This window comes from Harpegnathos saltator, unplaced genomic scaffold (genome assembly GCF_003227715.2).
Source record: "Harpegnathos saltator strain DR-91 unplaced genomic scaffold, Hsal_v8.6 scaffold374, whole genome shotgun sequence".
NCBI lineage: Eukaryota > Metazoa > Arthropoda > Insecta > Hymenoptera > Formicidae > Harpegnathos > Harpegnathos saltator.
The window spans coordinates 331,342-345,507 of NW_020230177.1; the positions used below are offsets into that span (position 1 = coordinate 331,342).

At 45.9% G+C, this 14,166-nt stretch overlaps 1 protein-coding gene across 17 annotated transcripts in view; it reads right to left on the minus strand.

The window, feature by feature from the left end:
• The window catches only part of Ndae1 (Na[+]-driven anion exchanger 1), a 63,248-nt gene that overhangs the window by 20,619 nt on the left and 28,463 nt on the right, over window positions 1–14,166 (minus strand). For 5 of the 17 annotated variants that reach the window (XR_003113170.1, XM_025300531.1, XM_025300528.1 and 2 more), the window contains 6 exons: window positions 9,129–9,194; window positions 6,368–6,506; window positions 5,573–5,792; window positions 5,033–5,156; window positions 4,160–4,336; window positions 782–886 (listed from right to left, as the gene is read on the minus strand). Coding sequence is in view for 15 of the 17 variants with exons in the window: in XM_025300531.1 (XP_025156316.1) it covers window positions 782–886; window positions 4,160–4,336; window positions 5,033–5,156; window positions 5,573–5,792; window positions 6,368–6,506; window positions 9,129–9,194 (831 nt within the window). In the remaining 2 variants the exon portion in view is untranslated. Of the gene's footprint in view, window positions 1–781; window positions 887–3,310; window positions 3,374–4,159; window positions 4,337–5,032; window positions 5,157–5,572; window positions 5,793–6,367; window positions 6,507–8,289; window positions 8,580–9,128; window positions 9,195–14,166 lie in introns of those variants that run through there. The other 12 variants (XM_025300536.1, XM_025300535.1, XR_003113171.1 and 9 more) reach the window with 10 other exon arrangements.

Consider the following 14,166-nt stretch of genomic DNA (forward strand, 5'->3'; position numbering starts at 1 on the left):
TAGGCGGATTAAATGAACTTCTACGCGATCGATCGGAAGCCGGCGTACTTGGTACGGCGACCCTTGCCGCCGGTCAAATGCCAAGGACGCTTACGGACAATCTTTTGCAAGGATAATCCGCACCGTAAATTTCCCCGATAGTTTTATCGTAGAGGAAGAGAGAGAAAGAGAGAGGGGGGGGGAAGAGAGAGAAAAGGAAGGTCGTGATAGCGACGACTCCACTTTAGATGTCGCTCGATATTCCTAGCAATCTTCGGCGAGCGAATGCTCACCCGGAGATATGTAACTAAATATTCGGACGTTGCTGCAGATCGGAAGGAAGTGAAAAGTAAACAGGAGAGCGATAAATAAAAAAACAGATGTAAGTCGCTGCGCGTATTTCGCCTCGAGCTCGTTTGATGGCATAGGTTTGAAATGGCATAGGTAGGAGAAATAATGACGCTTGGCGCTTTTCCGCAGCTCGACTATCGTTGTCGCGTGTAAGAACAACCGCGTTAATTCCAGGCTTCGGTCGCGAACGAACCGAACGAATTCGCGGAGAGCTTCTCGCTGTCGCATCGCAAAAAAGCGTTCGGCTCCCGCGGGATCTCACGGCGGTCTTCCGCTCGTGGACGCCCGCGACGCCGACACGGCGCGGCCAATTTGCTACTGCGGGTGTATACATGATCTACGTGTACGTGTACGGAGCTTCAACGAGGAACGGACTCAACGAGGCTCGTAAGTGTGTGAAGGTGTGTTCTCTGAGCAGAGTGTAAGAAGCGAGCACAGAAAAGCGGTTTACCGGGATTGCCGGGTATCGCAAGGAAGCGGCTACCAGCATTCAGCGCTGCTCCACTGCCCTGACTTGTTGCGCCGGCGATCGCCGGAGCGGAATTCGATTCCTCCACTAAAAATGAGCATGAAACACAACACCAGGAGCGTCGTTTATTTACAAAGGACGAGCAGTGCGAGCAAGGGAGGCAATAAGGAGGCAGTGACGTCGTCGTGACGAGTCTCCCGACAACGTCTCGGCAACGTATCGATCTCGATCGAGAGTCTCGAACAGACCGACGACGTGGATTCTCGTTGCGACATTCGCGCGAGATGACGATACTTTGTGCGTGCTTGTGTTATTGGTCGTAATTAGTTTCACTTATCCGTCTCCATCGGGTATCGTTACTATGCGAAAGGGATAGTCCGGCATTTGTCGCTGTTAAGAGTGTAGCCGTCTCATTGCGCACGGCAACGTTTTAATCTCGATCTCGAATTCTAATCCGGGAAGGAAACGTCGCGTGCGGGCGAACAGTTTCGTTCCGGAGTGTTTCATGTACGCGTTGATCGCTGAATGTTATCGCAAGGTGAGCGAGAGAGAGAGAGAGAGAGAGAGAGAGAGAGAGAGAGAGAGAGAGAGAAAGAGAGAGAGAGGGAGAGAGAGAGAGAGAGAGAGAGAGAGAGAGAGAGAGAGAGAGAGAGAGAGAGAGAGAGAGAAGGAGAGAGATAAGAAATAGAGAAAGAGAGTATTACACGTGCAACCGTTTCTATTTTTACGTGGAAAGTGCCACCGTGCGCCGCGCGGCACGTCAGGGTCGGGCTGTGCAATCGACGGTAAATAGCTACGACATCGCGTAAATTTTCTTGGCCGACGTCACCGCGCGTTAATGTTTCCCTAACGTCATTCCATTTTCACATGTACGTCAGCGAGTTTCACAGCGGCCGTAAAGCTCAAACAGCTCGCGCATTCTCGCCACTTAGCGGACAGGTATAAACACGGTTGCTACCACGACGAGGTGTTGTGCACTTTGCTTCGGAAAGATTCGCAAAGGCGTGATTTTTTTTTTGCGACGATTGCAGATGCACGCGCATACATACACACCGACGACCATTCGACAGCGTTTTCGCAGCGTAAAAAGTATCGCCCCTTGGAGAGTACGATTTTTGAAGGAAAAGAGAAGAGAATTTAGATTTGCCGCACAGGTTTCAGAGAGGAAAGGAAAGAATTGCGGGAGAAGATTAAATTATCAGCTGTCGGTGTTTCGATTACGATAACACGTCACACATGTATGCATCTTTCGCTTCTCTCACGAGGACAATGAGGATTACTTTAGCTGGGATACTGAAAAGATATTAGTCGATTATAACACTGAGAACCACAGATACACAGTTAGTAGTAATAAATATACGTTAGACAGGATTTACATGGAATTGCATGCACATAGTAGTACGATAGTACGATTACTACGAAAGTTCCATGCCTCGTGATCGGAATTGTAAACGTCGGTCTACGTTGTCAACGGGGAGCGTGCGTGTTGATCGGTGGACAATGATACCGCGAGCGATGAATTGCAATAATGTCATGTACGGCGGAGGAACTGAACTGTTTACTCGCAAACACACATTAAAGTACCATCTGAAGTGTCGAGACCCCTCTGCGCGATCGACGCTAAATACGCCCGTACATCCGATTTGCACAATTTCCGCGTCTGCCTGGGCCGGCGTTAAGCGTAGCTGCGATTCAATGAGAGAATCGTAATTGGACGGCTGTATTTAATGCCGAATATGTGGCGAGAATGCGTATTATGCTCCGCAACCACAATCCACTTCTCACAGTGCGGGCGTATTTGAGGGTTGGCAACCACAATTCCACCTCGATAACTACCGAGAATATTCAGGATAACCCCGACACCGAGGAATCGATCGGGTTGACTTTAACGATCAACTTGCATCTCCACGTTCGTCGCAGCGGAATCGACCGCCGCGCATCGCAAGCGCAGTCGCAAGTCGCAAGCGTTATAAATCGCGTTATCCGCATCGCAACGTCGTCGATTTTTGCTCTCTCGTGACACGAGGACACGCGTTCGACGGACAGTCACCTCATTGTTTTTCCCGTCGTCGCGAACGTAGTCAATTTCGCGGCTACTAACCGCGGTGGTTCAACGCGGTTTGATCGCGATCGCGAACGACATCTCAGGCGTTCGCGCGACGACGTGAACACCACTGGGATTATTGTGCGATCTTTGTGATTCTCGTCTCGCGCGCGGGTAATGGCCCGACGAAATGTAATTCGAAAAGTTCGTGTGCAACAATCTCTACAGTCAGACAGTCATAGTTCCATCGAGATAGTTAAAATAGTAAGTGGCGGGATCGACGAGACCGTCTGGTGAGGCGCGTCGATCGCGAGTTTTTTTACGAGTGATAGAGAATACGAAAGATATAACAACAGAGAGAAGAGACTCTAGAATAGACGGAAGACATGGTGTAGTAATAATAGTAGTAGAATTGTGTGCAGAGATTCGTATGGAATCGAGAATAAACCACCTGGCGAGCTAACTACCTTTTAGCGGACACATCGCGAACCATGTCGTGAATCCCACCACGTGGGGTATGCCGAATTCGTCTGACAAAAGAAAACAGAAAACGATGGTGAGTCACAGATTTGTCGACCTGATCGGCCACTGGAGTGGGGGTGGTTTGAGCGATCGATTCGACGGGTGCGAGCGACGAGCAGCCTCGATGATTCGCTTGCTTGGCGATTTCTCTACATTGGCGATCAATTAACATGGACAATCCACCACCACCGATCCATCACCGAGAAAAATCGGATGGTTTCGGGAAACACAAATGACCATGATGGCTAGTAGATCCAACGCGTTGCGGATCTAACGAAGGATCGAGGTCACCTCCTTGATCCTCGCTCGATCAGCACTCGCGTTGTTACACGCATGATACTATATTACAGCCCAGTGTATCGCTCGCTCTCTAAATTCGCGACGCTTTCGTAAGCTGTCGTTTCTTGAGACATCGGAAGACAACGGAGAGAGAGAGAGAGAGAGAGAGAGAGAGAGAGAGAGAGAGAGAGAGAAAGAGAAAAGTGCATTAGTATAATGGAAACTTTACTTTCTTTGGCGCAATCGAGCAGAAAGATTGCGTCTGCCGTTCATTTCATCTTCGTTCTGTTTGTTTCATCGAGATTTACATCGTGATTATGGATACACTCAGGACCCATGAAAGTGAACGTTTACGCGTTAATTCGAATGGCCGAGCGCAAAGCGGACGGGAATTTGCGAGGCGATCGATACACGCATGTTGTAGTTGTTAGTGGGTTGTTCCGGTGGGGTGTGGTTAGAAAAGCCACAAAAGCACCGCAATCCAAGGCTGCTTAGCGGACTGGCCTGAGTGGTACCTGGAACTAGAAGATATGGCCCTTTGAGGTCTTTCGCCTCTTTCGACAGCGGGGCCGTGTTCGAGTTTGGGCAGCTGCTGCTGCGGGCGACGGAGGGCATGTAAGCTTCCTTGGGTTCGCGACGCTCCTGCAAATCTGACGTCAACAAGGCATGCATACCACATGAACAGTCGCAATCTGAAAATGTCGATTGTGTCGTACGTGTTTTTAGCAAGGTTAGCACGTCCTCGGCCGGGGGGAACCGGCTCTTTCGTCACGCCACCGCCGTCCGGGTGGTCTTCAACGAAAATGCAGGTAATAATGCAAACAAAATCAGGATTAGAAATTAAAAGAAGCATAACTTAAATCAACTTAAATCACAACTCGGGGACTCGCAGACTCTTCTAACAGCTCGGCTTCCGAAAATGATCGTTTTCTCTAATTGATTGATCTCATATTGCTGTCGTTGCATTTCGTTGAAGAACGATTATACCGTGCCACTAGGAGAGTCGTGCGTAAAAAAGAGATCGAAAGAAACTTTGGCTAATTTAGGTAATGAAAGGATAACATCGTAACACGAAAAAAATTAACAAGAAACGCAAAATAATTACGGAAGAGGAGTCAAGTAAATATAAACATAATCATAAAATGAACTTGAGGGAGAAGAAGAAAAAAAGCGCTCGCGCTCGCACGTCGAGACAGCGGAAGTTATTAAGTAAGCAAAAATATGCGGTGCTAATTACGCTGGAGCAGTCTCTGTTTTCTCACAAACTTGAGAGAGCGCGTCCGTGTGTTTGATATATTAGAGACTATGTACATTATTCGTGTAGCCATCGGCGACCTGTCAAAAAAGTAATTACCGACACTGAGACGACGCAGTAACGTGAAACTTACTCTTCGACGAGGAATGGTTGCGTCCTATCTCAGCTAACGATCTTATGATCGGTAACCTCGACATGTTATTGTCTTTGCGCCTTTCGTGCTGATGTCGATGCCTGACAAGGAGGGCTTCTCTCACCTGGAACGATATTAATACTTCGTCAGATCGATCGATCAAGATACATACGTATATGTATGTGTGCGTATGCACGTGTGCATGCATGCGTGCGATATCGATTCGCGCGCGAGGAGCAACGCGAATGATTTAATATAGAATTTCAAACTCTTGAATTTTTTAATCGTCAACAGACCAATCAACAACGGACTCCTCGTGGAAACGGTGTTATTCAATAACGTTGCTATCTTCGTGTGACCGATAATTTATCTCCCATTTTAACGGGAACGTATGAACTTTAGCAGCGAACTTTGTGTGCACTATATTTAACGTCAAAGTAAGTTTCTAATTGTATTCGCACGACCTATTTCGGAGAAATGTCACGAAGATTTGTCTATTTTCGTGGCACACGTGATATTTTATTCCCTGCGTCTTCTTACTTTCTCTCGCAATTCGATCTGTAGCACTCCCTTGTTGATCATGTTATCGAGAACGAGATCGGCTATCTGTTCCAAACTGACCGCCTCCATGTCGAGCATGACAGTTCCGTTTAAGATGAGGCTCCTCAGCTCGAACAGCGAGTGTAACGATAATGTGGCTACGTGAGGTTTGCTCCACCTATTGCCACCTTCCTCGACGTCTTCCTCGAACTTGATCCACCTGCGCGTCGAATATATGCATGTATAAAAAATATAGTCCGCGCGATATTATTTCGAGCTCTTCTTTTTAATCTTAAAAATATACGCAAATTATCATTATCTTTTATCTTAAACGTATTTCAGACATGGGAATAAGTAAATGAATATTAATTTTGATTCACTTTACGTGTCCTCTTAATACACTCTAAACAACGCTTAAACAGCTCTCTTTCTTTGCTCTTTTTATCTGTCTTTGCTCCTGTTATTTAATTTTCCATATCGGAAGGAGCACAGCGTCCAAATACATTGAAAAATACATTGAATATTTTAGAAAATGTATTAAAAATATTTCTATGTAAAATTGGAAAAACTGGAAGGGACGCAACGATTGCACGATTTTATTCTTTTAGAGCGCATCGTTGTAGCGCGTGAGAAATGAAAAAAATTCCATAGTATCTTTGTCGTATTATGAAATAATATCTAGAAAGCGCGACAATTCCGATGCGTAACGTCGTTGCGTACTGGAAGGGGGGAGGCTTGTCCGCGATACAAAGGGTTAAATCAACGAGTTGAGTTCGGCATCAGTTCGAACTTTACCTCGCGGTCTCCTTCCATTCCATCTCGTCGCCATCCTTGACGAGCTCCTCCATCTCCGAGAACAACGGATGCGACTCGTGCGCATCGTCACCAACTTCCTCGCCGAGGATGAACTGCACCCTCTGCGCCGGCGGCGTGACTAAACAGTTAGAGAGAGAATGAATTGATGAATGTGTGCGCGCGAAATTGCATTCGCAGACAAAAACGGAAGAAATATATATAAATATAATAAAATATAAAGAATATATAAGAATATATATATATATATATAATACTTATATAAGAGATTGAGACACATTAGAGTATACGTCAAATACGACAAGAGATAATGAACAGGCGAAAGATCGATGAAGATTTTCGTGATAAATGAACATTGCTCGCGCAAAGAATGTTCATCTAGATGCGATTAAAGAGTACTTTGATGGATGTAGAAAATATGTAGAATATATATCTTGACGATTATAACGAGTGCTGAGATTGAGATTTCGAATTTTCATTATGTACACAATGTTATCCGATGTATAGATGTGCGCATGTATGCGTGTAAGAGTTAATTAACGATAATGTTTATGAGAGCTCACGCTTGAAGAATAACAGCGAGATTATCAAGGCAATCGTTCCCGATTACGTGCAGAGCGATGTGTGCAAGCAGTTGAGCTATCGATTCCTGAAACATGCCACGTCGCATTTCATTCTCTGCGCATCCCAGCGAATTTTCTAGTCTATACATAATGTACAGAATTAAAAGGAGAAAGAAAACACTGCGTAGCGTATATTATATAAATGAGAAAATAGATTCTTCCCCACACATGGAATATTGTATACAACGAAGTTCATATTCAGAGAGAGAGAGAGAGAGAGAGAGAGAGAGAGAGAGAGAGAGAAATATCGGGACACAAGATGAAGGAAGAAGATTCGATGAGGACTGATGGATCAAACACAATAATAAACAAAAATCCATCTATAACAATTTTTGCGAGACATGTATAACGCAATGAAGGAGGAGGGGGAGTAAGTATCGACGCTGATCTGATGGGTGCGTCTTACGGCATGATCGCGTTAATTTCGAGGCGGAATGAGGGAGGGTTGACGTTGATCGATCCACCGAGAAGCATAAAATATACTGTATACGTATGCGTAAATATAAGTGTAGACTCGCGCGAGCGCGCGACTACGATAGATGACGCATGCACGTTAGAAAAATTCTTCCAGAGAGAACAATAGAGAGAAGAGACACATAGAAAGCAGAGCAAAAGAGACAGGGCCCCTCCAGCTAAGAACGATCGTGTAACCTGTTGTTCCAGATATTTAGTGTACGTGTATGTCGGTCTCAGAGTCGGGTAAAACACTATTTTAATATTTAAGTAACAAAGAAGGAAGACCACGAAAACGCGCGGGTTTCTCCGCCAACCTGTTCCTCTATTTATAACTGTTGTCGGGGCGAGGAGGACTGTTGCATTAGCTAAATTACTTCGAATGCTTCAGCTGAGCTTACTAAGAGGTTGCTCAAAGCGTTTCTAACACAGATGCGCTTCCGATTATTTATACGCTTTGAATTATTGTTCCCCGTGACGTGTCGGACGCGTTACATTTTTGCTGTTGCACATTTCTCGCACTACTTTTTGCAAGCGAATCCCCTCGAGCTCGGAGTTTCTCTTCTTGAGAAAACTTGCAGCAAGTATCATGAACTCTCGAAACAAAAGAAGAGGAACTTAAAAGTATGCTCAAGTATACACACTTAATTGTTCAAATCAGATCTTTCTATACTGTATGCTACGTAACGCGATGCAATTTCAAAAGAATACAATTTCCCGTCGCGTGATTGCTCCGGTTTACCGTAACACAAAGTAACATCTTCATCGCGCGTGTACACTCGCGCCCGCACGCTTGCATCGCGCAACACACGTAAACAGCGTTATTACCCTGCTCCGGAATTACGTGGTGTGTCGTGGTGCTCCGATAAATTTTGGCATCGTCCGTACATCCCGCAAGGCGATATGTATTCATCGTAACTGATAACCCCGTAACTGTTAAATAACCCGGACGTTATTCCTCGGTATACATAATCCGTATTCGACATGTGCGGCGGTTTCGAATGTGCGCGCTGTAGCGCGCACTTATGCATACTGATTGCGCCCTCGAGACGGTCGTACATTCGTCTTTACTTTACATGATGATAACAATGAGCAAATGTCCATTACGATGTCCATCGCGATACAGAAACTATGTCTAGCGTCTGTGTGCCCGATAAGGCACACGTTGACGCGCGTATTATCGCGATCGTTCGATATTTTGTCGGACGAGTCACGCGCGCACGTGCGACCGATTAGGCTTAAAGTCTAAAGCGTCGTCTACAATGGCAGTAAGCAGTAAGAAGTAAGCGTAAGCAGTAAAAGAAATAAAGCAATCACAGTCGATTGTGATAAAAATAATCGACTGTGGTTGGTCCTTTTCTTACTGTTCACGCTTACTTCTTACTGCTTACTGCCATTGTAGACGACGCTTAAAATATTGCATCGACGCGATCACAATGATGCGCGGAGACGCGGCGTATGGATGGATGGTCTCGTGAAAAGACGCGAGGTCGTCGAATCCTGTGCCGTGCGACCGTGGAATATAACGGCGAGGCACGTCAGAGATAAACCCCGGCGAGGATTCGCGTCGCGACGCGCGTTGCAGGATGCACGAGCGGTCCATGAGCGTGTCAAACGTTTTTGCATCACACAAAAGAATCTCGTGCGTATGTATAAGGGTGGCTTACATATCATCTCGCCGGCGGGGTCGCAGATGCTAGCGAGACGACCTCGGCGCGCCATCAACAATTGCCCTGCAACGTCAATGTTGTCGCCGTGTCATTCGGACCACGCACGGAGGCTTTTGGCACTTGTTAATTTAGCCGATACTTTCGGTCTCTGTTTCTCGCGTTATCGGGGCGGGGTGGAGAGGAGAGAGTCGAAGGGAAATTTAAAAGGAGAAGAGACCGGTACATTTTTGCGAGAAAAACCGAAAGCCAGTCGCCAGTTTCTATCACGTAACGGTTTGTCATACAGTGTAATCATTTGTCGCTTGCGATGGCAGAGTGACGTGAAAAAGAGTCGTTATTGTTTCATCGGGATTCCCGACCCGAGCAAAGTACAAATGTAAATACGAGAATTGACTCAGCCGCTCGTGACGAGAAATATCTTCGTTTATTCATCCCAAGCGCGCGCGTGATCCGCTAAAAGCACAATCGAAACGTTCCGAATGTATAAAGTTTGACAACTTATTTTCATTATATTTGCGCATTATAGTTGAAGCTTTATCCGTGTCGTCGATAAGTGCTGAAGTTCGCACTTGAGTCTCTTGTCCGAGAATTCATCTTATTTGTCTTGTTTCGATAACTAATATACGTGTCGAAGTCGTTCAATATTTAGCTACTGGTTTGCGCGCATTTACGAAGACACTTACTAACGCTTGCGATAAGATGGCAGACTGTCGACAAGGTCGTTAAAAAGACAATTACGAATATACCGATAAATTCCTGTGTCTCTCGATATTAATATTCTTTTTCGAGATTTATTATCATTTTCTCATTACCGTTTATCGCAAATTATTTTTATGCTCCCATTGCCGTTTATCAAAACGATGTATTTCGATATTCACAATTTATTTTCATCGAGATATCATGAAAGATAAAGCAATATCACGAGGGAAACGTGAGCGTTTCGATATCGACGACTGGCAGAAATTAAGTGGTTAGCGCTGTACTCAATCGACTAAGAAATTGCATCGATTCTCCGGCCTGTGTATTTTCCGCGAAAACTTTCGAGAAATTCACTTTCCTCCCATTCTTTCTCTTAGTACCTCGCCGCGTCTTGGTTCATCCGACACGAAGAAAAAAACTCAGAAAATCGTCGAGTCGCCTCGGAAGTCTACTGATCTGAATGTTCTGAAAGTTTTTGCGCGTCGTTATTGTAAATATTCCATCCCGTCAACGGTCAAACAACACCATTAATCACTTTCTGTCATCGTCTGTCATGCAGCTCTTTATTTCTGGATAAAGTATATTCCGCGACAGTTCACCTCGACGATTCTATTCGAGCGCTCTTAACTCGGCCCGAAGCTTCCGTGATCGCGGAAAGCTTAATTCGCCATTAAGCAACATGGAAAGCTCCCGCGGAATTACGCCGAGGAGAATCCAAAGAGAAAACAAGACCTCCTTCTTAATTAGAATAAACTTCACTCGCAGGTCTTAATTCGATTGATTGTTCATTTCGAAGCGTTTAATATTGCGGACTGAAATCGTATGAGGAGGAAAGACAATACTCCGAATCGAATTCTGCTCCTACGTCAATCTTGCGAATTTTGTCCAATTCGAAGAATCATTTGGGGGAAATCTCGAGGTGCAACACTGTACAAGCTACTAAATTATTCGATTATTTCAAATATACCTACGCTTTATTATTCTCACAATTTCCACAAGCTAGATATTAATTGAATCGAATATCAACGCGTGATTGAACCACAAGCACGATAAGCAAATATTAAATAATTAAAAAACACGATAAGCAAATATTAAATAATTAAAATAGATAACATGAAGTTAATGAGCGAATGAAACGAGTTCTCCTGTCTCATAATCTATTTATCATTATTAGAGATTGGCTTTATACAAAATTCGATAAATTCGCAGATTCACGAGAAGCGAAGATAAGATTATTAGGAAAAAAATATAATAATTGACAATTAACAAACTGGTACTGTACTGTAGTAATTCCGTGCACCGATAGAAATTCAAATGTTTGGATTCGACGCAGAGTAGCGATAAGCCTTTGAACAAAGGCGAATCCAAAGTCGAGCTCGTGGTATATTTTGGAAACATTGATTGTTGTGATCTGGCGGCCGAGGACAGCAGGCGACGCAGTCCTTTTCGCCCATTATCTCGCGTGTGCCTTTCCGCGATCGAATCAGTACGAATTGAGCCGACGAGAGATACACATACCGCGGCGCGGAATACGTGAATCGACATAAGTTAGTCATCATTTCCTCGTCAGTCTTTAATATTCAATCGGGCTCCTCGTCAGCATCGCGTTTGTTTACCTTCCGTTAGTCGCAATTTTTTCGCCCATGAGTAGTCGCAATGTATCTCACGGATACATTAATTTTCTCATTATTTTCCTTCGCTTCATGAGACAATTTTTCTTTCATTAGCACTTGGCCAATAGACCGGCCACTAAAGTACATAAAAACGGTGAAGAGTAAATAGATAAGTAATAAGACGGACAAAGAATCTTGAGGCCATATAGCAACGGCGATGCGTATTGTAATTTGAACGAATCTGCCGGATATTGCGACTAACGAAAGATTAATAATCGTTTCTTCGGTCAAACCAGTGGCTTACGCGTCGGTGTTTGTGTTAGTGTCAGTGCCACGACGGAGCAGCCGGGAATAGGATGAGATAGAACAAAACGATAGCATCGTACATCTCCAGGTGTGTAGAATCATTTATTACGTCATCGAATATTTCCGCTTCTAACGGACGTTCTAACCGATAAAACCCACCGAGAGCCCGGAAATATCTCGCGTTGTACAGACTGGCATTCGATAACTCGATGCATCATTCCTGTTTCCTGTCGTTGTGGTTTCCCGTCGAATGCAAGTTCAAATTTTTCGCAATGTACACCATTGGACAAACAACAGCTATCTTTTTCCCCTGCAGCACCTCTCTCATTTCACTCTCCCGTAGAATCTCTAAATTCTACCGAAAACCGAAATTTCCAAACCGATAAAAATAAAGAGAGAAGAGACAGTGAAAGGATTACGAAGAAGGAACAAGTGGTCTTTCTTTGTTTTTCTCTCGGGGACAGAATTATTCCCATTTCATCGCACGGCATAGCGAAATATCACGCGCGCTGAATTTTTTGAAAAAAAAAGAAAATCGCGGGAGCCTTTTGCGTCGCGTCGATATCGGTTCTTTCTCTGTACTCGGTGTATCAGAAGTAGGGTGAACACCCGGGTAAGTCTCGACAAGTGGTTGGCGGGCTGCCACGTACAACTCGATAGCGCCGCAAAAGTGCGACACCGCGTCGAGGCCACGGCATTCCCGGCCGGTTTTTCCGCCAAAAAAGTAGCCCAGTTTCACGACACGGTCAGTCGGACGAGTGCATTGTTCGCGACGGGATGAAATTCGCGAGAGCGAAATGATGATGGTGCCGTCGCGACACTGCGAGGCACGCGCCGCCGCGAGGTGCGCAAAGTGGGGGGGGGGGGGCCTCGTTCCGATTTTAGACCAGCGCAATCCGTTTTTTAACGCTATATTTATCCGACCGTCCGGCGGAGCGAGAAACAACGAAAATGAAAAGCGACGGATGCATTTCCGCCGCGTGGCACTGCGAAAATGCACACGAATTATATGCTCGGCGGTAAGTCGGGCTTCGTGGCTTCGTTTGATTAAAACGTCCGCGTATTTACCATCGAAAGCGGCTCCGCATCCGATAAATAAAGAGAATGTTTGAACGGCGATTATTTTGTCGAGGTCGTTTCTGCGTGAAACATAATATTCGGCAAAATAACAATTTGCCACCGGCACAGATCGTTATTGGCATTGCAAAATTGGTCGGAAACGACGGCTCTCGGCAGTTATATTTCTTTTTCTGACTTTTCTCGCATATACGTACGTCCGTAACATTTCGCCAAGGGGATTATTAAAAAAAAGTACCGACGTAGAGAGAAAGAGAGGTGGAGAAATAATGAGAGAGAGAGAGAGAGAGAGAAAGAGAGAGAGAAAGAGCGAGAAGGTGGAGGGGGCAAAGAAAAAACGAGTGAACGAGAGAAGTGAGCAGCGGGAATCGATTTCTCGCGTTCGTGGGAAATTTGCATATATACGCGAGCCATTCTTGGAGCGTGCGAGAAACGCAATCGCGCGTCGATGCCAAATGTCGAGCGTTGCAAATAGTACAAGCGCCGTGCCACCGTACTACGACGCCCGACGACGAATTCATTGTTAAAACGCGCATTTCTCGGTGCATCTTCGCGCGCAACGTGCACGCACGTTCCGTGTCGACCGACGAAATCTTAGCGCAGCGCGATAAGGGCGGCCGTCGCAAGGCGGCAAGAGGAGCTTGCGAGTTTCGAGCGCGAGCGACTGTATGGTTACGCGATCGTCTGAGCACTCGCCCCTTGACCTCATTCTTCGGCTCGCCTTGAGTCCCCCCGGCACATTTTGAGCTCGTCTCCCCGTCGAAGCCGGAGCGCGTTTTTGTCGAAATAAACTCATTTAAGCCGGCGCGAGTCGCTCGAGAGAGCGGGATTTCGCGCGTTTTGCCCGCTCGCCGCGACCCGGGATCGCTGACGTTGATCCAGCGGGGAAGTGCAACTTTATCGTCACGAGGAAACTTCCTCGCGCGCGAGGATGCGTCAACCTGCTCAGCGGTATACCCCGGGTCTCGCGCATTCGCGTATTCTCGTGTTCACGTATTCTTGAGCCCCCTCGGAGGGGCTCGCGACGTAACATCATGCGCATAATTAAACGCATCGCGACGCACCACCCACGCGAATTACCGGCGTGTCCGCTGCAGTGCGGCGCGTTCCATTAATAAGCCGTGGAATTTGAAACATCCGTCTATCGACAGAAATGCATCACGCATTGCCGCGGCATTGCTTGTTTACACGTGCGCCGCGGGAATAAAAATCGCACGTGCGGCTGAACGATTGAGTCCCTTAGTCCCAGCGGATGGCAGTTTACGGCACTCTTAGCCCGATGAATCTTCGAGGGTCGATCGTGAATCTTTCTCTTGCGAAAATGCGCTCATGGAAAGCGG